Consider the following 27,402-nt stretch of genomic DNA (forward strand, 5'->3'; position numbering starts at 1 on the left):
CAGCCTTAGAGGATCACTAACAAGACAGGAGCTTCTTTGGGGGAAAATTATACATTCCACCTAGGAATCTCATTCCCGTGTGCCAAGCAAGCCCAGGCCTTTTCTGACTGTCCGTTCTGCCTTTTGGACCTAGCCAGTTGTGTGCACGTTACCTGTCTCTTTGAATATCTTCTCGTCCGGGGGAACAACCGAGCAGAGGCTGTTGAGGACCAAGGTGCCCAACTTCACCGCGTTCTTCTCCGAGCTCTTATAGTAATCCAAGGAGTTGTGGGTGAGCACGAACCACCGCTTCTTCAGCTTCAGTGACGACATCTTTGGACTGTTGTTTACTTCTTTGTGCAACCATCCTTGAAGGAGAGACGACAGCCCGAATTAAAAATTATGAAGGTTGCAAAACACAATAAAAGCAACGAATGCCACTAAATTGGACATGAATACTAAAAAACAAAAAACTAGGACGAGAAACCCAATACCAAATAATACTTTGCATAATACAACCTGGTCACATTCGTATATATTTTCTAGAAATTATCATGTTGTTCTTCTTGTCAGTTGCCACTGAGTCGATTCCAACTCATGGCGACCCCGTGTGTGCAGGGTAGGACTGCTCCGTAGGGTTTTCCATGACTGTGACCTTGCGGAAGCAGATCACCAGGCCCATCTTCTGACGTGCCTCTGGGTGGATTTGAACCACCCACCTTTTGGCTAGTAGTTGAGTGCTTAACTACTACTTGTGTCACCCAGGGACTTCAGAAATGACCATGCCCTTTCCCTATTTCATTATTTAAAAAAAAAACAAAAAACAAAAAATTCAAGAGTCAGTTACTGGGAATAGATGCTCAAGGTGGAAATGCTCAGAAATATATGCAGAAGAACAGGACTCGGTGAAAAGTCAGTTTAAGAACCAGAAACAGTTGTGTCATTTCTAGTTTTGCAACAATTGAAAAACCCCCGAGAGAGCCGGGAGAGTCACCTCTGACTATGAACTCCTGGCCCTCCACCCTGGTGTCACCCTTGGATCTCTGCAGCAGCGTGATCCAGTGATGCATCTCCTCCGGCGTGTCGGCGTTGCAGTGAAGGACCCGGTTGGCCGTGATGATCACAAACGAGTTGGGTCTGAGCGACAGGGCGAGAAGGAAAAGCAAAGCCTCTTAGCTCTCTGGTCAGCGTCACCTCCGCCTGAACCAAGACTAAATGCCTTTTTCCGGGCGTACAGCTCACGCGGATCAACCCTGCTGTGCTATTTGTACTTTATACGAAGGCAAATATCGCTCATTTCGACAGGATTTATTTTAGGCATCGTTAACCTTTAAATGTGGAGCAACACACTCTGAAGGTCCTGGAAGGAAAAATATTTCTTCGTGCAAAACTTTCCAGAAGAAGCTCAGTTCTAGGAAAGCTAAATAAGGTAACCGGGAAATTCTGTTTGATGCCTCTCTAAAGTAAATTTCTTTTTGCCTCTGTGTAGTGCCTCGGGTAATATCTCTGCGGATTGGGAATGAAGCATCAGGCACCAGTAACAGAGGACCAGTGACTAGGTGTCAGTGGAAGGTCTTATACACTTGATTATGCCTGGGGTAAGCAGCTAACTGGGTCCACGTCTTCAGAGTAATCTAACAAGTGGGTATCTCACAGTCAGGGATAAAATAACAATGGAAATTTATTTCGTCCATCATCTTTTCATCTAGCAATACCCTGAACCTCTCCTTGTTAGTTGTTGCCGAGTCAATTCTGACTCATGGCAACCCCATGTGTACAGAGTAGAACTGTGCTCCATAGGGTTTTCAAAGCTGTGGCCCTTCCAAAGTAGATTGCAAGGCCTATCTTCTGAGGCACTTCTGGGTAGGTCTGAACCACCGACCTTTTGGCTAGAGGTCGAGTGCTTAACTGTCTGTGCCACCCAGGAACGTCTGTGAACTTCTCACACTTTTGTTGTTGTTGAGTGCCATCGACTTCATTCTCACTCCTAATGACTTTACAGAACAGAGCAGAACTGCCCCATAGGGTTTTCTAGGCTGTGATCTTTATGAGCAGATTGCCAGGTCTTTTCTGTGGAGCAGCTAGTGGGTTTGAACTGCTGACCAGGGTTCCTAGAACCCCTCACAGACCCATGTTTATACATAAATCTTCTATCTAACCACTTACAGCTGTGAATGGGACCATTTGTAAGTGTTCAGCTGTTTACTGTTATTAAGTGCTGGAAAAATTCAAGGAAATGGAAGATTAACTGCACTGTAGTAGTCAGGGGAGGGTGGTGCTGGGTCAGTGGCAGATTCTCACCTTCCATGCAGGAGACCTGGGTTCAATTCCCAGCCAATGCCTGTCATGTGCAGCCACCACTCATCTGTCAGTGAAGGCTTACATGTTGTTATGATGTTGAACAGGTGTCAATGGAGCTTCCAGACTAAGACAGACTAAGAAGAAAGGCCTAGTGATCTACTTTTAAAATTCAGCCAATGAAAACCTTATGGTTCCGGGGATCTTAAAAGCTAGCCAGCGGCCATCTAAGAGGCAGCAATTGGTCCTAACCCACTTGGAACAAAGGAGAATGAAGAACACCAAAGGCACAAGGAAGACATTGCCCAAGAGACAAAAGGGGCCACATAAACCAGAGACTCCATCAGCCTGAGACCAGAAGACCTAGACAGTGCCCGGCTACCACCAATGACCACCCTGACAGGGAACACAACAGAGTCCCTGATGGAGCAGGAGAAAAGTGGGGTGCAGAACTCAAATTCTAGTAAAAAGACCAGACTTAATGGTCTGACTGAGACTGGAGGAACCCCAGAAGACATGGTTCCCAGACTCTCTGCTAACCCAGAACTAAAACCACTCCCGAAGCCAATTCTTCACACAAAGAATAGACTGGACTATAAGATATAAAATGATACTCGTGAAGAGTGTGCTTCTTAGTTCAAGTAGATACATGAGACTAAATGGGCAGCTCTTGTCCAGAGGCAAGATGAGAAGGTGTAGGAGCTGGTTGAATGGATATGGGAAATCTGGGGTGAAAAGGAGGAGTATGTAGTCACATTACAGGGATAGCAACTAGGATCACATAACAATGTGTATATAAATTTTTGTACGAGAAACTAACTTGAGCTGTAAACTTTCACCTAAATCACAATTGAAAAAAACAAACAAAACCTTATGGTTCGTGGGGTCACCATGAGTCAGAGCTCCAACTTGATGGCAGCTAACAACAGTAACAGTAGCCGTGGGGTAGTAACTGGGTGGTACTGATGGCTAACGGGCGCAGCTGTTACCCAAAGGGTTGGAACTTCAAGTCCACCCAGAGGGACCTTGGAAGAAAGGCCTTGTGGCCTTCTTCCGAAAAATCAACAACTGAGAACCCCATGGAGCACAGTTGTACTCTGACACACTGGGGTCGCCACGAATCGGGATCAATTTGGCAGCAACTGGCTTGGTTTTCGGTTTTAGTAGCCGGGGAAAGATATGTACAAAGAAGTAGGACTTGATGTGCTCCACAAAAACAGATGAACTAATAAGACCTTTCTGTAGTTAAGAGAAAGGAGAAAAGCGAGCATTTGGGGAAAAGGAAAAAGCCTGAACAGGAATGCCAAGTTCTAAGCTCAGATCACCATATGCCCAGCCGGGTAGAGTAAAGAGGTTTGGTTCAGAAAAATGTAGATAGACAAGGTGAGGTAGGAACCTGAATACCAGCAAAAGGAGAACCTGAGCTTTGGTGCGTGATGTAAGACGCGGGTGTTAAAGGTCCCTGAGCCGGGTATAAGGTGGTGCAGGGTGAGTACCGGAAACAAAGGATGCGTGGTTCAGAAGAACCTTCACGACAATAGGGTGATGGAAACCCCAGAATTGTATTTCTGCCAACTGTTGTTGTAACCTGCTGTTGAGTTGGCCCCCAACTCCTGGCAACACCATGCACAACAGGATTGGACCACTGTGATCCACAGGGTTTTCACTGGCTGATTTTTAGAATGTCATCAGTTCTTTCTTACTAGCCCATCTTAATACGGAAGCCCCGCTGAAACCTGTTCAGCATCCCAGCAACACGCAAGCCTCCACTGACAGATGGGTGGCCGGGCACATGAGGTGCACTGGCCAGGATTCGAACCTGGGTCCCCCGCACGGAAGGCGAGAATTATACCACTGAATCAACACTGCCCCTAATTCTGCCTGGTAGGGACTATCCTAAAGCTATCTTACGGAGGGTGGCCATCAATTTTGATTGTTATTCTGGTCCCTGAGCAAACATTCTGCTGGAGGTCAGAAACAGAACTCACAAGCAGCAAAGAAAAAGAGAAGATAAAGACAAAGCTGACTGGGTACAAGGAGTCCTGAGACCATTTCTGAAAATGATCTGCCTTCAATCAACAAAAAACAGTCACAAAAACAACACAAGCTACTTCGCGCGGCACCGGGACAGTAGCAATGGCAAGAGTAACAATTTCATGTATCCATGTATTAAATATTTCATGTTTCATGTATTAATACTCTGCATGTCTTATCATCAAAATCCTTTTCAAGGACATCACGTTTAGAACAGGCAACTACAATCTCCCCTCTGGTGGAATGCCGTTTCCTACACAGGTATTCTTTCCCAGTACAAATCTCTAGGTTGCCCCTGTGTCCAGTGAAAAAATATTCCTCTTGCGCTTTTCAGAAATTGGCAGAAGAAGGTCTCCACTGTGCCTCCTGGCACTCCAAAGAAACCCATAAAGGGAGACCTCTAGAACATGGAAAATTGGGTCCCAAGAAGGAAGACTTTGTTTGGGTCACTGGGGTTGACCAGCAGGGACACACAGCCAAGGGTCGGTCATTTGATAGCCCGGTCAAGATGAAAGCGGCCCCAAAGCACAGAGGCATCTGTGGCATGCGAGGGGAATCGATCACTTCTGCCAAGGCCAGATCTTAACTTACCTATCAGGACTGTCTGAAGCACACACAGAATCAATCAGCCCCACGTCCAAAGTGCCCTGGAAAGGAGCGACAAGCACAGAGTAAGAGAGCCGTTAAAGTGAAGGGCTCATTACAGTAATAACCTTAAATCACAACTCCCTAAACAAGCAAACTGCAAAATAATAGCTCATCTAAGCAAGGCCCCCTTCACTTAGTGACTACAGACAGCCCCACATAGGACGGAATCTCTTGTTCATTTATTAAAAAAAAAAAATGAATTCATCTTTCCCCTCTTGTTCTTAAAATATCTTCAGAAAAGAGGGCTTACGAACACGTCTCAACAGTACAAATTTTCTGATTTACACCGTGACCTTCTTTCACTAATGTTTACACTTAACTCTTCTGAGAAATGTTGCTTGTGCTAAGGAAACAAGGAAATAAAAGTTTATTTTTAAAATTCAATTTTATGACTCTCTGTTTCTGGCAGGGAGTGAAGACAGAAGGAATAGGCTTTAGATTCCACCAAACCCTTTGAAGGAAATATATAATGTGCTTCCACGATTCCATAAAAAACTGGGATTTTTGGTTTGTTCTTTTAAGAAAGGTTTGAGGTGGGCATCTACTATGACTTACAACCTTCTATAATTTATTCTGTTTTCTGCATGGTTTTTAACTCAGATGTTTCTGTATTCCTCTTCTTTAATTATTACGTTGCTGTCAGTTGTCACTGTACTGGCTCCGACTCTTTGCAACTTTACATATCACAGAAGGAAACACTGCCCGGTCCTGAGCCATCTTCATGGTCGTTGTTGCGCCTGAGTCCACTGCTGCGGCTACTCTATCAGTCCGTCTCATCTACAGTTTCCGTGTTCGTTGGCCATCTACTTTACCTCTTAATTTACCTACCATTCCCTTCACTTTGTTATCATTGTGTGCCATCAAGTCGATTCAGACTCACAGCAACCCTACAGGACAGAGTAGAATTGCCCCATAGGATTTTCTAGGCTGTAATCTTTACAGGCGCAGATCACCAGGTCTTTTCACCCACGTAGCTTTGGGGGGTTTAAACTGCCGACCTTTTGGTTAGCAGCTGTGTGCTTAACCTTTGCACCATCAGGGCTCCTTTAATTTACTTTACTACTTAGTTATTATACTTTAACTTAAAAAAAAAAAAAAAAAAGAGTTATTTAAAAATTTCCACTCTGGCCCTTTTCCCATCATGATTTCCTACTCCTTTGCCTGCCTCAGGACACCCGACCTGCATCCAGGTGGACGCTCACTCACCACGGCATTCTGTGGGTTTGCCTGCTCGTCATGCATCTCCCGAATCTCCTGGTCTGTGGACGCGTGGACCTGGCTCAGCACACTGAACCACTGGCTGTGGGGAGAGAAGGACAGTCAAGGAACAGTCAGCCCCGGGTGTATACAAAGATGGCGCCTTGCTCCAGACTCTCTGTGAAGGTGACATCTCCTCCAGCTTCCGGCTTTTCATTTGCTCCTTTTCACGGGTCAGTGTGGGTCTGAGAATATCAAGGAGCAAAGGCACAGAAGCAGCCTTTTTATCATAGGTCCAACATTAGGTCAATGGAAGACCCTTTCCTCCAGGTCTCACAGAGCTTTTCAGAAATTTGATGATGATGATGATGAATTCCTTAAGAAATTGGTTACACAATAATGAAATCCTCAGTTCCACCCAAAGTTCTTACATCAAGGATCTTTTTTAAAACATTGAACTTTAGATGAAGATTTACAGAACAAACTAGTTTCTCATCAAACGGTACACACGCTGTATGACACTGGTTAACAACCCCATGACATGTCAACACTCTCCCTTCTCAATGCTGGGTTCCCTATTACCAGCTGTCCTATTCCCTCCTACCTTCCAGTCCCTGCCCCAGGGCTGGTGCACCCCTCCGCCTTGTTTTGTTCCACGGGACTGTTCAATCTTTGGCTGAAGAGTGAACCTCAGGAGTGGCCTCATTACTGAGCTGAAAGGGTGTACATCGTGGATCTTGACTGAGGGTATTACATATAACCTAGGTGATACATGTTGTTGTGTGCTATTGACTCCATTCAGACTCATAGTGACTCCATGTGACGACAGGGCAGAACTGCCTCACAGGGTTTTCTTGGCTGTAATATTTATGGCAGCAGATTGCCAGGTCTTTTTTCCTAAGGAGCCACTGGATGGTTTGAATTGCCAACCTTTCAGTTAACAGCCAAGTACTTAACCATTGTACCACCAGGGCTCCTTAGGTGATATATAGGTGACTTTCTGTTTGTTTGTTTTAAATAGTTTTCAAGGAAAGACAGCCAATAGGAGTACCACCCTTAGAATGACCACTTGATGCCTATTTTACCATTCATTCCCAGGATAGGGCTTCCAACCACCTGACAGGATTCCCACTTACATGACTAAAACCACAAGAAAGATGGAAATCATAAACAATTGCCTGAAGCAGAGAGTGGAAAATTATTGTAACTCTTCTGTCTTCACTTCAAAATGACTCTTCCCATTTCCCGCCTCATCAGAAGCAGATAATAAAATAAAACAAAGTAACTCAACTCCAGAAAAATAAAACAGAAGAAAAATTATGCTGTAACTAGACACACAACACATGCATGGGAAAAACGACCATGAATATCCATCAATCCAACATTTATTAAGCAACTGCTGAACGGCTGGCAGTTCGAGTCCCCCCAGGGGTGCCTCAGAAGAAAGGCCTGGCGATCTAGGTCAGCAACATGAGCCACGGAAAACCCTACGGAGCACAGTGCTACTCTGACGTACGTGAGGTTGCCATGAGTCGGCACTGACTCAACGGCAAATGGTACACAACATGAGAAGTGCCAAATGTGAGAGAGATACTAAGATTCCCTTTTCCTTAGGGGCCTTGTAAGACACAAATACAAACTCCTGATAAATAGGGCACTGCATGCTAGTTTCCAGAAAAAAATAGGTAACCTAGGAAACCAGAGGAGAAAGTACTTGGCATGCGATGGGATATTTAAGTGAAAAAATAACACCCCTATATAAAGGCAGGCCATGCAAGTAAGTTACTTTTAGCAAACCACTAAAATCTAATTATCTCCTGTGATTCCTGAAGGACAAAAATGTGACCAAGAGCTTGAAAATACACAACACATACAGACTCCAAGGGAGACCAAAAGAAACATCTTAATATAAATTTGTTCCATCTATTCTGGTTAACTTAGCTCAAAAATATTCTAAATCGAACACTGAAAAACACACACATCCAAGACGTAAGCCACGTATGATTCACACAGAAAGGAATACAATTCACTGTGTTTTCAATCGATACAGATGATACCCTTAAATTTATAAACTTCTTCTCCTGGATCAAGTATAACTTGGAGTCTGAAAGGAATTTTAAGATGTGTTGCACCGGTCAGGGGAGAAGTCCTTGCCTAAAACATCGCAAATGTTAAATTTAGCAGGTTCATCATGGCATAAAGCAGACAGGACAACTGTCAGATGCTGGGGCTATAATTCGGCTGAAAAGTTGTGGGCATTCCCTGGACCACAAAAAAAACAAACATGCGTGGTCCCCAGGAGTCAAGGATGGAATGATGAGGCTGTAATTCCACGTTTGCTTGTTTTTCTGGTTTGTGTTATAATTTATGGATCCAACCAGGGTTTCAGTTTGTTCCCATGGGAAGGATTATTCTCTGATGTCTTTGCCTTTAATGCTGCCACCATGGTACTACATCAACTCAGAGGCCTCTTTCAAAAGCCAAGGGTAGCAGATAGTCCTGAGAACTTACTGTACTCACCACCGACTGCTGGTGAGTATGTTGACTCATGGCAACCCCATGTGTACCAAGGTAGAACTGTGCTCCACAGGGTTTTCAATGGCTAATTTTTCAGAAGTAGATCCCCAGGTCTTTCTTCCGAGGTGCCTCTGGGTAGGCTCAACCTTTCAGTTAGCAACTGATGCCGTTAACCATTGTGTACCACCCAGGGACTCCTAATAGGTTCTAATGATTCCTGAGCTGAGAAGTGAAGTATAGGCCCGAGGACGTCACTCTCCTAAGTTGGAAGCTGACTTCTGGCATTGCTCAGAGGGGATGACAGCCACCTTCAACATAACCCTACAAAGACCCACATAGCAGCAGGGATAGGCAGAACAGATTCTTCACTGTATCGCATCCACTGTTTGACGCTGCTTCATTGCCTAGGAAACACCAATTTCCTTTAATTCTGTGCTATATCTCCAGGGCACTCCATTTGCGATGGAAGATGGAAAGCTGGCGTCTAGAAAGTTAGGCACCTTTCCCCCACCGATGAGGAACACCACTGTCCTCTGGGCTCAGTCAAAAATCCAACTTGAGCTTCTGAGGACACACACGTAAGAAGCTTAATGCCTCTATTCAACAGAATTGAGCTGCCACCACATTACGTATTATACTATCCTTTCTCTGTACCCTAATCTTGTCATCGGTAAAATGAGGATTAATAGAAATAAAGACAGCCACAGGGTGGTTGTGAGAATTTAACGAGCTTATCTGTGGAAACTGCTTTAGAATATCACCTGGTACAGTCAGTCCAGTCTGTCAGTCAGTCAGTCCAGTCCAGTCAGTCAGTCCATCCAATCAGTCTAGTCATTTATTTAGCTTTAAGTGAAAGCTTACAAATCAAATCAGTCTCTCATGCTAGCCATTTTTATGTAAGCGTAAATGATCTCTTCTGCACTATTGAAATCCTCAGTATCAAGATCTTTCCTGTTGTCGTGCTGGCGATTTTTAACTCATAGGCCCCACTTGACAGAGTAGAACTGCCCCATAGGGTGTTCTAGGCTGTAATCTTTATGGGAGCAGAATCCCAGGTCTTCCTCCTGTGGAGTGGCTAGGTGGGTTCAAACTACCAGCCTCTCGGTTAGCAGCCTAGCACCTGACCATTGTGCCACCAGGGAGCCTTACTGAGATTTTTAAAGCACTCCAAATGCCATAGCATTATCACTTATCACTTAATGCTCTCACTTTCTTGATCCTTAAGCAAATACAAGCTGTTCACTTTCAAGCCTCAGAAGCTTCCAGAAGGTGGCCTTTCAGCTACATGTAGCTGCACAATTGACATAATGCTGCAAATGACAAAAAGCCTGAGTTATGATAACAAGGGGTTTAATCAATTCTACAGCTATGGATTTGGTTTTGGAATGGAATTTAGGATGGAAATCCTGAACCATGTGCTATAACTTGAACACATTTGCCCAGTAAAAGATTCGTCAAAGGATAAGTCTATTAAAACTCATGGAACTCTTGGTTCTTCATCCAGAAAAACCCAACTAGAAAATCAATGGAACCTTTCAAAGCCTGTAGGATAAACAGTGATGCCCAAGCTTGTGCCTAAGCAAGGGTGTCATGCCAGTGACGTCGTCAGTGTGGTCCCTCACCTGGCATCTTCTGGGGATTCGGCGATCAGGTGGAAGGTCCTATCGGCCATAATGATATCAATCCCATTCTCTTTGCTGGTGTTATCTATGATCTCCCTGCAAAGGAACAAAAGCACCAAACACCAGTCAGGAACCTGGAATTTTTAATAATCACCAAGAAGAGCAATTCCATGATGCTAAAAATTGAGTTGGAAACTTTAACTGTAGAAATTGTATACCCACTTCAGCCTTTTTTTTTTTTTTTTAACAAAAATATGAAGGTTCTGTGGCCTCTAGGGGGAGCCAGGCACCTCTCCAAGGGGTGGGGCGGTGCTGGCTTGGTCAGGTAGTGGTGGTGGTGGGCTGGTGCGGGGGAGTGATTCCTTTTTTCTCTAGGGAAAGGCCTCTCTTCTCATACTGGCCCACCCGATACCTGCCCCTGCTCAGGGCCTGAAAGGTTTGGGGCAGTAGCCCCCAATGCCACCTGCACCTAGCTTCCTTTAGTTCCTGTCACTGATCTGCAATGGAAGGAAATCCAAAGAGTGGCTGAGTCTGGTGACAGCTCTTTCCCTAATTCATCACAACTTTCCGTCACAGTTTCAGACCTTGGTTGAAGCCCCTGACCTACTCTGCCTGATTACCACCACCACCAAACAACAACAAAAAAATCCCCCCAAAATCCACAGGTGTCATGGAGGCGATCCCAACTCATGGCCATCTCATGTGTGTCGGAGTAGAACTGTGCTCCACAGGGTTTTCAAACGCTGACTTTTCAGAAGGAGATCATCAGGTCTTTCTTACGAGGCCCCTCTGGGTGGATCTGAACCTCCAACCTTTGGGTAGCAGCCAAGCATTTAACTGCACCACTGAGGGACTCCATTCTACCTGATCCAGACATGTTATTTCCATGAGGGGCTTTGGGGAGGAAAGCAGAATTTGGGTGTTTCTGGATCTTGTTACCATCTTAATCACATCCCAACATCCCCTTGCAGCCCAAAAAGTTTACTAAAACTGGTCGATGGGATAATAGAGTCTGGGAAAAAGGTAAGCAGATGTTAGGATCAGGGTAGAGATTATACTGGATTTGACAAAGAAGTGTCTTGGGGATAAAGCCAGCTTGCTCTGAAAACTGAAGTACAACAGTTTGGTTTTTATTTAACATTTTATATCAATAAAATGAATGCATTTTAACTGGTTAGAGAAAATAATTATTGTGCAATCTTACAGCTAGAATCATTGAGATGAGACACAATTAAAAAAGAAAAAACAAAACAAAAAAAACCTAAATAAGTCAGAAGTCCCAGATGTGTGTGTGATGCCTTCTCTGAGCAGGAGGAGGGAAGTGATGCTAACAGAGGGTCATCAGCTAAGTGTCTGGCACTACAGCCTCTTGAGTACGAGGAGAATCTCCAGGGAAAGCTGTCCAGATCGTGTCATCCCAGATGAGCCACCTTCCCTCCTAGGAACTGGGCTACCATATGTGTAAAACCTAGATCCCCGGGTGGCGTGAACCATTTGCTCTCATAAACTCACCGAACAGTTGGTGGTTCAAAGCCATGCAATGGTGCTGCTGAAGAAAGGTCTGGCAATCTGCTATTGTAAAAACTAGAGCCAAGAAGGCCCTTTGGAGCAGTTCTACTCTTTAACACGTGGGGGATCCATGAGCCACAATCAATTCTGTGGCAACAGGTTTTATTTTTGGTTTTTTTTGGGTGTGTAAAATGTGTGGATAGGACCTCACGATTGTGCTCTAAGGCCATGTTTCTGAACTCTAGCTGCCCATCAGAATCCTGAGAAATGTTCTGAAAAACACAGGCAGGTGCTGGGTTTATTCCTTTTATGCCAAGGAATAAAAAAATCTCTAGGGGCAGGGCCCAAGGATTTGTATTTGTAGGAAGCTTCTCTTGGGATGGGGAAGGGAATAAGTGCAGCTGAGTCCCAATTCACGACTCTTCCAAGCTTGAAATTGAAAATAATAAAGCAAGCATTCAGAAGGCTCTTATAGACCATGAATCTTAAAAGGAGGTAGGGAACACCTTGTTATAGTAGAAAGCAAAGAGGCTATCAGAAACTCCTAGGGTGATATGAAAACAACTCAGGAGGAAAGGTGAAGAGGCTCCCATGGCCAAACTCAAGACCAATGTGAATGTCCATAAGAACAGGTGCAACGGCTGGAAACCCACTAAACATGTTAAATTCCGTGAGCTCATAGTGATACTTGGAAAAATAAATACAAACCTAAACTGTCATCACCAGAATGAACCAACTCATTTTTCTGGGAACTTGGAAAGAATCAAGCATTTTTCCTGCCTTTCATGTACAGACTGTCCCACAGAGTACCACTTAGCTGATTAGGAGAAGCTTCTCTTTATAGAAATATTCTACCTAATAAATGAATAGCACATTTTACAACCCTTAATGTATTATTCAGGACCCTGGTGGGCACAGTGGTTAACCTAAAGATCAGTGGTTCAGACAGCAATGGATTTCAATGTATTCGTCAATCCAGGCAGTAATCAGTAATTACAGCTACTAGTACAAGAGTGACAACTGGCCATTAAGTGCCTTCTAAAAGAAAGACACACTACCACCTATGAAGCATTATTCCTGAGAAAGCAAACTGGAATCGGACTGTGCTCACTGTTGGCATGAGTGAGCAAGCTGTCCCAGAACGCCACCCAACTGGCCCACCCCTGGGTGCCTCAACGTACTTTGCTGTCCGGACTTCTACAGTGCCCTTGAGCTTCTCCTCACTGTCGTTTTCAAAGTACATCAGCTTGGACTGCCGAAGGACAAACCAGCGCCTCTTCCAGTTTCTTCTGGACAGTGTGGAGGAGCCCCCGCCTTTTTTGTGGAGCCAGCCTTGTTTGAGGGCCTCCTGCTTGGAGCGGAACCACAGGAAAGTTTCATCCTTGAGAACACACCAGCGGCGTTTCCAGGAGTTCATTAAACCACCTGTTAGTCCAAGACCAGGTAGACGTAGGGTGAGAAGTCAATCAAACTGCATGAAAGCATCATCAGTAGATCTTAAGGTTCTTTAACTTTGACCCAACGGAACTGCCCACAGTGAGGGGTGACACCTCTGGCTTGTACTCAGAGTGGATATTACAGGAGCTTAGGTGGATTATACAAGAATGGAGTCCCTTCCTTATATCCCAAATGGCTCCTAGTCTTTCAGAAGCTAACAGAAGGGCGAGCAAAGTACTGGTACATTAGCTCAAGGATGAGCCAAGGACCATGGGGGCGAGAACCATTTCCATATGGATGGGTCACACTTACTTCCAAACACTCCAGAGAGGTGAAATTACTACTAAATGGTGTCAAAGTTGACATTTTTTCTTCTCTATTTGGTCAGTGTGGGAACAAGAGTGATCAGTCTAGCAATAAACTTTAAAGTACATAGGAGAACAAAATATAGCTTTTTCAGATAAGAACATTTTTTCAATGACAAGCATCATCATCTGGAAATGTTTGAAATGTGTATGGGGTATAATCTACAATTTGAAACAGAGTTTCAAAAAAAGTCCAGACTGAATTGTGACTGGTACTGAAAAATGATAATTTTTTTCCAATTTTATTATTTTTTTAATTTTATTGTGCTTCAGGTGAAAGTTTACAGCACAAATTAGTTTCTCATTCAAAAACTGTTTTGTAACATAGTTTATAAGTCCCGTACTGTGTCAGCACCCACGCCCTTTGCCTTTCCGCCTCAGGTTCCCTGTATCCATTTGTCCAGTTTTCCTGGCCGTTTCTGTCTTGTCTTTGCTTTTGAGCAGGTATTGCCCATCTGGTCTCATTTACTTGACTGAACTGAGCATGTGCCTCATGGGTGTTACTGTTTTATAGGCCTGTCTAATTTGTGGCTGAAAGGTGGACTTCAGGAGTGGCTTCAGTTCTGAGTTAGCAGTGTGTCTGGGGGCCACAGTCTCGGGGGTTCCTCCACTCTCTGTCAGACCAGTTATAAGTCTGGTCTTTTTTGAAAAACGAGAAATTAACTGTAATTTGTTTAGCTGGACATAGTATATTCGTTGAGAGAAATTAAACAAGGATATACACATGTCATCTTTCAAAAAAAAGAAAAAACTTCTAATACTCCTCAAGCAGAATAACTTTGCCTTAGTTTTCTAGATTCCCCAAGGATGTCCAACGTTAACGTTTTATGGCCATCCTTCAAAACTGCTTTTAATTAATGCCCTGAAGAATATAAGATTGTTGGGTAATTTGTTATAAAATGTTCACAAGTTATTTTCTGAATCAGAAAATAATAAGACTACATTTAAAGTAAATATAACCAATATATTTTTCTTTTATCAACTAGAAAATAAATTTAAGACACGGACTTTTCGGGGCATTTCTTCCGTGATTATAATTGACACCAAGGGCTTGTGTTCAGTACACAATGCAAGGGCCATGTGCATGCTTTGCTGAGCTATACAAGACTGCTGGCCCTCCTTCTAGCTAAAGCATTTCCTGCTCACTTGCCGAGAGGTCCCTGCAAACGTGCTAAACTCCAGAGCTGTTTCCAGATACTGAACTTGCCAAGGACTATATCAGAATGAACCATTCATTTTCTTTTTATATGTGACTTTAATCTAGATTTCTCCAAACAATCCCAGAGGAAGTTGTAGTACAAAGTTATTCTATTATCTTTAAGTGATAAAGGCTATTATTCACGGTTGTTTCAAAGATACAGATTAGAACAGTCATCACAATACACAGCCCTCATGACAAGTTTACTGAATCTGTTGCTCTTGGGTTATCAACAGCACCCACCCTGGTTCTCCCTCCCCAGTCTGTGCCCTCTGTAGATATTTATTACTTAGAGAGTCTGACCAATGTTACTGATTTCCTAATTGCAAACACCTTCTGCAGGCTACTAGGGTTGGGAAAACTTATTTACACTCATAAACTATAACTGGGTGACTGGATTTTCTTTACCAGTGGTTTCTCTAAAACCTTTTTTGCCACCACTTTAAGACTTACTAAAAATTGAATGATGCTGCGTTTCTACAACGACTCGTTTTATTAACATGTGAGCATGCCAAAAACTCACCCACCGGCCATCTTGAGCTGATTTTAGAACGCTCCGATGGTATCTATTTCTAATCTCATTTATCTTAATCCAACAAAACTACATCACAAACTCAGTGTAGTATATTATAAATAAAAGTGATGCTTGATAGGGAATTCTAAAGCTAACTTAGGGGATGAAAACTTAATTGAGGAAAGGGGCACAGGTATTAATGTTTAAAAGCTTACTTTAAGGACAGGCCGCCATCTTTACTTCTCCTGCCCAGCAGAGCTCCCCTTGCCCCCCTCTCTTACACCCTACATGCAATCAGGGAATAGTCCTGCCAGCCCCCCAAGTTCCATAAGTCAGGACGTAACCACTTCTTGTAGGAACCCTGGTGGCGCAATAGTAAGCACTTGGCTGTGAACTGGAAGATCGATGGTTTGAACCCACCCAGTGGCTTTGTGGGAGAAAGGCCTGGTGATCTGCTTCTGTGAAGATTATAGCCAAGAACACCCCTTGGGGCAGTTCTATTCTGTCATGTGGGGTCGTTATGAATCTGGAATCAACTCCTCGGCACCCACCACCACCACCACCAACAACAACCACTCCTTCCTGTCTCCCTCGTGACCAACTTGGTCTGAGCCAGTATCACCTCAAACTTGGGTTGCTTTGTATACCTCTGGGTTTAAAAAGAAAAAAAGGGACTCACTGTTTTTGTTTGTTTCCCTTTGATGATTAATAAAGCTGAACATTTCTCAAAAGTATATTACTCATTTTTAATTTTTAAATGAATGTTCATTTTTGCCTATTTGCCTTTCAATTTTCTTATTTTTTTAAAAACTGAAGTCCTAAATATTAACCATTTTTTAACATTGTATTTACTCCAAGAAATGCATAAGAAAATTTTAAAACGTTATGTATGATTAGAAACTTATTGGAGCACTCAGCTCTGATTTGTGAGTATATTTTCTCCCTTTATTAGGTGTGCTGATGCTGGCTGGCAGGGTGAGAAATTCTGTCTTTTTGACCACAACACATCTCTCAAAATCTACACCCAACAGTGGCTTCAGGAAACAAAAAATCTCCCCCAAATCCAAATCTTGGTGGGGGTTTCATGAACACCTTGGGTGCTAAAAAGAAAAATAGAAGTGAAGAAAAACTATTAAGGAGGACAGAAGAAAGTCACATAGGCACACACACACTTATACAGATAGACAGCTAGGTAGATGACAGATAGATGGATCCAAAAAAAAAAAACCAAACCCACTGCTGTCGAGTTGGTTCCAACGCATAGCGACCCTATGGGAGAGTAGAACTGCCCCATATGGTTTCCAAGGAGTGCCTGGTGGATTTGAACTGCTGACCTTTTGGTTAGCAGTCGTGTAGCTCTTAACTACTATGCTACCAGGGTTTCCAGATAGATGGGTAGATAAAGATAAATATGCCAACAGGACAGAGAATCAAAGGAGAACAGGAGAAATGGAAACACAGAATAAAAAAGCTTTTTCATAGGGAAAGGGGTAGGAAAAAAAAAGTGAATACAGATGGTTGTATTAAAGAAAGTGAAGAAAAAGATCTGACAGAAAAAAAAAGCAACAAAACAAAACAAACAAACAAAAAAAACCCTTGGAGATGGGAGAAAGCAGGGAAAAGGAAGGAAAGAGAAGGTGGCAGTGCTGAGGGGCCTCACCTGGAGATGATGGCTCTCATTATCCTAGCCACCCCCCCCCCAAGTTGTTGACTCTTCCCGTCATCCAGTCTAGAGCAATGTGAGAAACAAGACCATTCCATCTGTTGAATGGCTATCAAAAACTGGTGATACATGGATGAACCTTGAAAACTTCATGCTGAGGAAAAGGACAAATATGGTACGAGCTCACATATATAAAACGGGCAAATGTATAGAGACCAAAGCTCATTAGTGGTTACCAGGGGTGGTGGGAGGGCGGGGGAAGTGGGAGTCACTGCTTAGTGAGCACTGAGCTTCTGCTAATGGCGGTGGAACGGTCTGGAAAGGGTAACGGTAACGGATGCAGCACGTGATGAATGTAATCAACATCACTGAACTGTACACGTAAAAAATGCCAAACTGGCAGATGTTTTGTTATACATACTTTTAACCACAATAAGAAGAAACTGGTGATTATGGTTTCTTATTATTCCCACTTCTATGGAACTGATGCTGATTTAGAAGACAATCAAGAACATGACTACGGCTGAGTACACAGTCCTAATCAAATAATTCCCAAAAGGAGTATGTTTCAAGGTCCCCAAGTACGAAGGTACATTATACCAAGTTTAATAGCTATTATAACATACAGTAAAACCTAGGAAAGCACAAGCCTGTGTAGGGTAGATACCTGTCAGAGAAGGAAGATGATTTTTCATTAAAAGGGGCGATAGGAAAGCAGTAATACTGCACCCTGTCAAAGGCAGAAAACTTGTAAGATACAGAAAGACAAGGCAGTCCATCGAGTTCCGGCTCTCACAGGTTTCATCGTACAGCTAAAATTCTCATGCTGAAGCGTGGGACAGACAGTAGGTATAGTGAGCAGTTCAAGCAAGGTGTGGTGCTCTCTGAGCATGATTTTCCACACGTACAGCATATCCTCCAGGTTCCCTAACACCCCTGTGGGGACAGAAAAGGTAGTCTGTCATTACGATTAGTCACGCTAACTCCAGCAGCCAACATGTTTGTGCGCGCTGTGTGTGCATGTGTGTGGGTCTGAGAATGAGAAAAGGGGGGAGAGAGGAAAAGACGTAGGAAAAAAGGAAGGAGCACAGGAGTGAGAGTGAAAGGAAACAATAAAAAGGAAAAGGGGGCTGAACATGGTGAGCAAAAACCCAAACCAAACCTACTGCCATCGAGTTGATTCCAGCTCCCAGCGACCCTATGGGATGGAGAAGAACTGCCCCACAGGGTCCCAGGGCTGTAATCTTTACGGAAGCAGACTGTCACATCTTTCTCCCGAGGTGTAGCTGCTGGGTTCCAACTACCAACCTTTTGGTGAGCAGGCAAGCACTTAACCACTGCACTACCGGGGCTCCTTGAAAACAGTATTTGCACATTCTTCATCTGGCGACTTTGCGTCACTCCAGGAGGCATCAAGGCGTCATTCTTTATGGTATGACCCTGTTACCCAGGCTATACCACCAGGTGGCCCCCACTCACCTATCTAAGGTGTCTAAGGTGATATCCCCAGTCCCCTCTGATCAGCCTCTGTGAAAACCAGACCTCTGTTCTCCACGGCCCTAGTCCACCCCAGGCTTTCTGACGGCGGCAGGCTGTACCTTTCATGTACAGGAAGCTGTGGAAGTAAGGCAGCGTGACACAGCTGTACACAGAGTCCCGCCGGTAGCACAGCTCGTCGTCCGTGTCAAACCTAGAGTCGAAGTCCTCTTCACTATCTTCAAACTGAACGAGAAGGACAGGGAGAGCCAACCGTGAGCAAACAAGGCATAAAGCAAGCAATGAAAAGGCCCAGCGTGTGTCCACATTTAAAAAGTAAAAATAATCGAGAAGGAAGCAAGACTCTAATAGGTAACATTGCGACAGAGGGTGGCATTCCAAAGAATTCAGAATTATAAAACATTAAGGTCAAACTGATATGCAAAACACAAGATATACTTTAGTTCAAAGACTCCCTATTGTAAAACAAAACAACAAACAAACACATCTGCTTAAGAGCATAATTTTAATCAAGCCATTTGGAGCCCTGGTGGCGCAGTGGTTAAGAGCTCAGCTGCTAACCCAATGGTCAGCAGATCGAATCTACCAGCTGCTCCATGGAAACCCTACGGGGAAGTTCTACTCTGTCCCGTAGGGTCTGCTATGAGTCCAAATCGATTCTACGGCAAGAGGTTCTTTTTTTTTTTTTTTTTTAATGCAAGAATTAAGAGCATCACTTTAATCAAACCATGCAAGAATTAATTCTTTTTACATCATTATGCTAAAAAATATTTTCGGATCTTACAAAATCAACCAACCAGCTGCCAGGACAATTCTGACTCACGGTGACCCCATGGGTGTTAGAGAACTGGGCTCCACAGGGTTTTCAGAGGCTGAGTTTTGGGAAGTAGATTGCCAGGCCTTTCTTCTGAGGTGCCTCTGGGTGAACGCCAACCTTTCCATTAGCAGCGGAGTGTGCTAACTATTTGCACCACCCAGAGACTCCCTTAGAAAGTCAGTGGGCACTTAATGGATGGCCAAAGGGAAAAATAAAAGTAAACTAAATAAATCCAGAAACTGGAAAGAGCATGTGTAAGCCCGAAAGATTCCTTCCTTACACCACAACAAGGAATACAATCCTGTGGTATGGACTGTAAGGCTCACAAGGAAAGTTCTCCAATATGCCCTCAGCAATTCTAGTTCCAGTTAAGGGTGTGTCTCACTTCCTAACCTATTGCAAAGCCAGGACCCACACAGCCAAAGCCTATATTTAAATGCCAGTTCTCTAAGGCCTGAAGCAAAATTCATCACACAAAAGGCGCTTCGACTGTAGCTGGAAAGAGAAAGGCATTCAAGATTATCTATAAGACTGTGTCTCTGAAATCTTTCTTTGATATTGGGGTATGACTTAATCCAAAGGATGATGCCACAGGGGTGCGGACTATGGAAAATTTCCATTTCAATCGGATGGCGCCAGTAGTTTGCAACTGGCTGCTAACTTAAAAGGTTGGCAGTTCAAACCCATCCAGCTACCTGGTGATGTGCTTCCATAAAGACTGTTGCTTTTGGGTGCCATCGAGTCAATTCTGACTCATAGCAACCCTATGGGACACAGCACAGCTGCCCCTAATAGGGTTTTCTAGGCTGTAATCTTTATAGGGGAGCCCTGGTGGCACAGTGGGTGTTTGGCTGCTAACCAAAAGGTCAGCAGTTTGAATCCACCAGCCGCTCCTTGGAAATCCTGTGGGGCTGCTCTACTCTCCTACAGGGTCGCTATGAGTCGGAACCGACTGGATGGCAATGGACGTTTTTTTTTTTTAATCTTTACAGGAGCAGATCACCAGGTCTTTTCTCCTGCAAAGCTGATGGTGGGTCCAAACTGCTGACCTTTTGGTTAGCAGCTGAGTGCTTAAGCATTGAGCCACCAGTGCTCCTCTGTAAAGATTACAGCCAAAAAAACCTACGGGGCAGTTCTACATGGGGTTTCCCTGAGTGAGAACCGACCCCACGGCAAACAGCAGCAACCTGCCTACAGAGAAGACAGGAGGGGCTCACCGAGGACTGGGCCCCTTCCGAGCTGAACCGGTACGCCCCGGAACTGTTGTAGGTCCCCACGGAGCAGCGGTAGTCTGGGGACCACTGGCTGCTGCAGGAGTTGGAGAAGGTCACGCTGCTGCCGGAAGTGATGGCACCGTCCTCGTAATCGTCCTGGTCGTAGTCGTAGTCCCCGTCCGGGGAGGGCAGGTCGCCAGGGTTCTGGGGCAGGCAGTAGGTGGACTCCCCGCTGGACGAGTTCTGCAGGCTGACCGAGTCCGGGGCCGACGGGGCCAGCAGCACGGTGCTGTCTGCGCTGGGGCTCGTCGGCACCACCGTGTCGTTCATGTACGGGTCCTCCTCGGAGGAGTCGTCGCTCGTCCGGATGCCGCTGGTCCTCTGGTCCGAGTGGCCGTGCTCGCTGGGGTTGGGGGAATCCTTGAAGGCGTCGTCGTCCGCCTCAAAGCCCTCGTCCACCTCCTCCTCCGGGTAAGGCTGGCTGAAGTTGAAGCTGGGCTTCTCCGCGGACGCGCTCTCGGCGAGGTCATGAAACTCGCTGCCCGCAGAGAGGGAGCGCTCGATGTTGCGCACACACTCATCGATCTCGTCGAAGTTGAGCGACTCCAGGAACTCCTGCGCGGCTCGGCAAGCCTCGTCCTCCAGCCTCCGGAGCTCCTCATCCCGCAGCTGCTGCAGCTTCTGCAGCGAGGCCTCGGTCAGCGACAGCTCCTGCTGCTCCTTCATGCGCTGCAGGTCCTCGATCTCCTTCTCCAGGCGCAGGATCTCTTCCACCTGCTTGTTCTCCTTCTGCTTCTCCAGCTCGCGGGTCAGCGCCGCTTCCTCCTGGCGCTTCTGCAAGGCTTCCAGTTCTTGCCGCTTCCTTGCCTCTTCCTCCTGGATAGAAAAGCAAGGTAGATATAAGCAGACTTCACTACAAAAAAAACGCATGCACCATTCCTTTGCAATGAGGGAAAACCAAACCGGCTGCTGTCAGGTTGGCTCTGACCCCACGTGTTACAGAGTAGAACTGTACTCCACGAGGATTTTCTTGGCTGCAATCTTTTACTGACAGTTTGCCAGGCTTTTCTTCCATGGCACTGCTGGTGGGTTCAAACCACCAACCTTTGGGTTAGCAGTGGAGTGTAAACCTCTCCTACCACCCAGGGACTTGCACTGCAAATGAAAAGCCATGACAATATATGGTTACACTAGTTTACAGAAATTACCCTGTAGTGACGCACATTAAAATCTCAGAGATGCACTAAGCTTTATCATACCTGGAAAGCAACTGTAAAGGGTTAGAAATTGCATCATTAACATCTCCTCTAAAGTTCTTCTTTTTATACCTTTCTATTTAATTTTGAATCTTTGAGTCAAAATATTTGAAATGGGACCCAACTAGCCATTGACTCCAACTCATGGAGACCCCATGTGCGTTGGAGGAGAACCGTGCGCCACAGGGCTTTCAATGGCTGATTTTCCAAAAGCAGAGTGCCAGGCCTTTCTTCTGACACGCCTTTGGGTGGACTTGAACCTTCAACATTTTGGTTGTCGGCCAAGCATGTTAACCATCCCTGTACCAGCCAGGGACTCTCTGAAGTGTGATGGAAATGGAAAAATGAGATGCCAAGTTGTCAGAGCATTCTTTACCTGCTGGGCACGGATCTCAGCTTCTCTTCGCACTCTCTCTCTTTCTCTAAAAACAGTAAAAAAAGAAAAAAAAGAAAATCAGCAACAACAAATCCTTATCAGAGAGATTAATTTTTCTTTTAAAATGCTTCATTAAAGACAACTTAAAAAGCAGGAAGGATATAGCCTTTTGGCATTGTACTTATTCTGTGCACAAATACAAACGTAAGTAGAACTAGGTCTTCAATGCTGCCAAGAAAGTATGCATTCAATACACCAAGAGTTACAGTTTCAAATAGCAGTTCAGTTGCATCCACCGGGAATTCCTTAGGCAGGGGTAGATACTGAACATTCAATAAAGGTGCCCTTCCGTTTCAGCCAAGCTATAAGTGAACTGTACCTTTCCTCTTCCTCCCGTTTCCTCCTTTCTTCCTCCTCTCGCTTCTTCTTTTCTTCCTCCTGTTTCTGAGCCAGCAGCTGCTTGTACACTCTCCGAGCAAGCTGACCTCTGAGCTGCTTCTGGAAAATTATAGCTGCTTTTTTCAGGTGCAAAAATCTCCTCCTCAGAAGCAATGTTCTAAAATTCTTCTGGAGTGTCACTACACAAGAAAGGACCTTTCTGTACTGCTTTCTAAAAACACCAACAAAAACAAAACAAAACAGAACAACCGTTGAGGTAATGAAGCGTCAAGAAATTCAAATGAGCTTCCATGAATGCTGGAAAACAAAGGAAGGAGAGCCTGGCTCTGCAAGCAGCTCATTACTTCATGCTCATTATAGAGACGGGAGAACAAGGAGGCCCCTTTTAGTCAAAACAAAGCAAAAGAAACATAAGAGTAACGAAACAACAGCCAGGACCCTATCATTATTTTGGCTCCATAAACACACACAATCCCCGAATGCTTACTTTGCATTGTCCCAACCAGAAGATGAGTTGTAAACAGGACCAAAAAAGATTTGATATATTCTCCTGTTCACATGGAGCCCCTGAGTGGTGCAAATGGCAAATGTGCTTGGCAGCTAACTGAAAGGTTAGAGTCCACCCAAACATGCCTCAGAAGAAAGGCCTGGCAATCTAGTTCTGAAAAAGCAGCCACTGAAAACCCTGTGGAGTTGCTGGGCCCAATTGCTGGGCGGGGGGCTGTGGGGACCATGGTCTTGGGGAACATCTAGCTCAAATGACATAACAGAGTTTATAAAGAAAATGTTCTATATTCTACTTTGGTGAGTAGCATCTGGGGTCTTAAAAGCCTCTGAGTGCCATCTAGGATACTCCACTGGTCTCACCCCTTCAGGAACAAGGAAGAGTTAAGAAAACTAAAGACACAACGGAAAGCCTAGTCCAAAAGATTAATGGACCACATCTAGCATGGCCTCCACCAGATTGAGTCCAGTACAACTAGATGGTGCCCTGCTACCACCACTGACTTCTCTGATAGGGATCACAATAGAGGGTCCTGGACCAGAGCTGGAGAAAAATGCAGAACAAAATTCTAACTCAAAAAGAAAGACCAGACTTGCTGGCCTTACAGAGACTGGAGAAACCCTGAGAGTATGGCCCCAGGACACCCTTTCAGCTCAGTAATGCAGCCACTCCTGAGGTTCACCCTTCAGCCAAAGATTGAACAAGCCCATGGAACAAAACAAGACTAAAGGGGCACACCAGCCCTGGGGTAGGGACTGGAAGGCAGGAGGGAACAGGACAGCTGGTAATAGGGAGCACAGGGTTGAGAAGGGAGAGTGTGACATGTCGTGGGGTTGTTAACCAATGTCATACAACGTGTGTACTATTTGATGAGAAACTAGTTTGTTCTGTAAACCTTCATCTGAAGTTTAATAAAAAAATGTATATATAAATAAAATACAATAATTCATTAAAAAAAAAGAAAACCCTACGGAGCACTGTTCTCCTCTGATGTGCATGGGGTTACCATGAGTAAGAATTCAATCAATGGCATATGGTGGTGGTGGCTAGTGGCCTGTTCGTATATGAAAAACCAGGGTTTGAGCGAACCAGTTTGGACCCCTGCTGAGAATGTGCCTTTCTACCCCCACATATACTGAATCAGAACCTGCCTTTTTAACAAATCCCCAGGTGATTTTTCTCAGCAGAGGTTCGAACCGGAATGAACCAGTTTGAAACCCTGTGAAAAACAAAATAAAAAAAACGAAAGTCCCACAACCACAGGACAGCTTTGTACTTCAGAAAAGGCATCACGAAGGGTGCACAGGTGGCCAGGACTAAAATGCCCGTGAAAACAAACTGCCTCATTCTCCAAACAGAGGGACGGAACTCTTGATTCAATGAGAAATTTGACTCATTTACCTAACAGAGAGGCACTAGGTAAACAAGTCAAATATCTCAGCAGAGTCCCTTAGCATCATTGCTCCAAGTGAGATGTCAAAAAGTCACTCACCCCTGATTTACTTTTTGCCCAGTTCAGGCTTATGGGGTCTGGTGGAGCTGGTCAGCCAGCACTGACCTTGGACTCCCCTCAGCCTCGTCCCCACTAGGACCTAGCTCTGCTCTGAACGGAAAGCACCTGACTCATGCTGTCACCTGGTAAGATGCAGTGAGGAAGGGACTCCGCAGGGGTGTAATGTGGGTCTTACCGTGCCACGTAGCCCAAGATGTGCGCCCGGATCACCATGGCCGCCCGGGTCACCTCCTCCTCCCGCCGCTTCTCCAGTTTCTGTTCCAGGGATTCACGAAGGAAGACCTACCCAAGAGAGGCCCCACATCAGAACCAAAGAGCATGACTGGTAGAAGGAAGACATCTCTAAATTACGGGTATCTTTCGGTGGGGTCGCTGTGAGTCGGAATCGACTCAACGGCAGTGGGTTTGGTTTGGTTTTTGGTTTTGGGTGGGGGGAGGAAGATCTTTTTGTTCTCCTGAAGTTTACACCAAAACATGTGGCCATCTTTCTAGAATATACTTCTCAGACTTCCTGGGGGGTGAAAGACTAGTTTGTTTTTTTTAATTTCTTACCTGTAAAGATGAGAAAAACATTTGTAAAGTGTAATAAAAGTATACTACTAGAAAGATAAAATAAAAAAGATATATAAAATACAAATCCCCTTTTTTAAAATTATTATTATTAAATTCAGCAGACATAAAATGATAGCCAAACTGCTATGAAGGTTTCTAAATGTTTTATCTCATTGTTCATGAATCAGCACCAGTCCAGGGCCACACCTTGAGTCTAAGTACCAGAAGTATGGTAAGCTAAAATTTTTTGAAAAAAATAAGAAAAAAAGAAATCCAGAAAATTTCTAAAATGTGACTTCACGATCACGTAGAAACCTTCTCTTGGTGCTTGTTCAGTGATTATAGCTATTTTTCATTGAGGGCATCTTGGTTCCAAAAACGTAAATGCACATAGAGAAAATGGCATTAAGAATGAAATTCCGAAAACCTCATTTGGTATTAGAATAGAATCATTGAAGCTCTGTCTCAGTTCAGCTCCAGTCGATTCTGACTCACGGCAACCCTATAGGACACAGTAGAACTGCCCCAAAGGGTTTCCATGAAGCATCTGGTGGATTTGAACTGCTGACCTTTTGGTCAGCAGCCAAACGCTGTGCCACTAGGGCTCCACAGAATACCAGAATGGGGGACAAAATGAACGTAGCTGCTGGGAAATGGGCACCTCAATCCTGTGTTTGTCAGAAAGATAAGTCTTGTCTGATAACTGGAACTTTATATCAAAACTGCTAATTTTGGGGAAGATTTTATGCTAATATTAAGATTCCCCCTCCCATCAAGGTAGCTCTTAATTTTGTGCTTTCAGATTTAACAAGTGGATGAGAAGCCTTGAATTATTCCCTAAAAAACCAGGGTCAAACATTTTTAGGCTTTTGCATTACCAGTCAGCATGGAGGCCTTTTGGGAGGGGCCGACAGAATACCCTCCCTCGTGGTTTGCTTTATGCTCCTGTGAGCCATTCCGGCCCATAACCATGCAGGATGCTCTGGGCGGAACCATCTTCCAGACTCTCTGCTCCGCCTTCTTGACAACATTTGGGTAAAAAAGCCGATAAAGAATCTCACTGCCACCTGACACACAGAAGCCTCATCTTTCCTGCTCTTGGTTCCTGAGCGTTTCTGAAAATCTACCACAAGTAATTCTAGAAGAGTTTCTATCACATCCTCTTCTTATAAACGCAGTGAGCATGCTCTGTGGATGTGAGATTGTATCTTTAATATTATATTGATATGTTAAATATATTACCCACTGCCATCGAACTGATTCCCACTCACAGTGACCCTATAGGGCATAGCCAACTGCCCCATGGGGTTTCCAAAGAGCGCCTGGTGGATTCAAACTGCTGATCTTTTGGTTAGCAGCCGTAGCTCTTAATCTCTATGCCACCGGGGTTTCCAAATTAAATATATATATTTATAAATATATGTATATAAATTAAATACGTAAATATATATAATATAAAAATATATATAAAATGCAAAGGACAGAAGCTGCCAGTGCAAAGCTTGCTTGGTTTGCTACTGAGAAAAGGTTTTTAGAAATGTGACTCTCTCTGTATTATCAAAGTGTGGATCAAAAGCAATTTTCATCAAGACTAAAGCAAAAAACCAAACCCATTGCCATCGAGTCGATTCTGACCCATAGCGACCCTATAGGACAGAGTAGAGCTGCCCCATAGAGTTTCCAAGAAGTGCCTGGTGGATTCGAACTGCTGACCTTTGGTTAGCAGCTATAGCACTTAACCACTATGCCACCAGGGTTTCCTAATCAAGACTAGATGGTATTTAAGCTTCTCTTTGAGATCACTGTCCAGCGTAAAGGATCTAAATTCTGATGCTTCCAATTTGGTGAGTGCTAACAAAAAGTAATAAAGTCAAATCTTGAGGGACAAGCGGTGGTGCTGGGGACATCATTAGACAGAAGTGTAGATTCTTATAAGTGATAAGTTTATCAGGTGGACAAACGGAAACCTATATGAAAGAACAAATGTCTCACCCCTTATCAGTCAGTTTTTCCTTCTGTGGTGGCTTGTGTGCAGTCATTACACTGGAAGCTATCCTACCAGGATTTCAAATACCAGCAGTGTCACCCATGGTGGACAGCTTTCGGTGGAGCTTTTAGACTGAGACAGACTAGGAAGAAAGGCCTGGTGATCTACGTCTGAAAATGGCTAGTGAAAACCCTCTTGATCACAACAGACTATTGTGCAATATAGTGCTGGAAGATGAGCCCCCGAGGGCTGGAAGTTGCTCAAAATACACAATGGTTGCAACAATTCACACAAGCATACAAATA

At 44.4% G+C, this 27,402-nt stretch overlaps 1 protein-coding gene across 1 annotated transcript in view; it reads right to left on the reverse strand.

Moving 5' to 3' along the window:
* Window positions 1-27,402, reverse strand: part of MYO10 (myosin X) — a 282,989-nt gene that overhangs the window by 18,914 nt on the left and 236,673 nt on the right. The window contains exons 22-32 of the mRNA XM_003407874.3: window positions 24,734-24,840; window positions 22,521-22,751; window positions 22,142-22,187; window positions 20,513-21,385; window positions 18,580-18,703; window positions 12,986-13,229; window positions 10,296-10,391; window positions 6,166-6,259; window positions 4,903-4,958; window positions 974-1,116; window positions 153-347 (exon numbers count right to left, since the gene is read on the reverse strand). Of these exons, the coding sequence (XP_003407922.3) occupies window positions 153-347; window positions 974-1,116; window positions 4,903-4,958; window positions 6,166-6,259; window positions 10,296-10,391; window positions 12,986-13,229; window positions 18,580-18,703; window positions 20,513-21,385; window positions 22,142-22,187; window positions 22,521-22,751; window positions 24,734-24,840 (2,209 nt within the window). The remainder of the gene's footprint in view (window positions 1-152; window positions 348-973; window positions 1,117-4,902; window positions 4,959-6,165; window positions 6,260-10,295; window positions 10,392-12,985; window positions 13,230-18,579; window positions 18,704-20,512; window positions 21,386-22,141; window positions 22,188-22,520; window positions 22,752-24,733; window positions 24,841-27,402) is intronic.

The sequence above is a fragment of the Loxodonta africana genome, chromosome 2 (assembly GCF_030014295.1).
Source record: "Loxodonta africana isolate mLoxAfr1 chromosome 2, mLoxAfr1.hap2, whole genome shotgun sequence".
In the NCBI taxonomy this organism is placed as follows: Eukaryota; Metazoa; Chordata; class Mammalia; order Proboscidea; family Elephantidae; genus Loxodonta; species Loxodonta africana.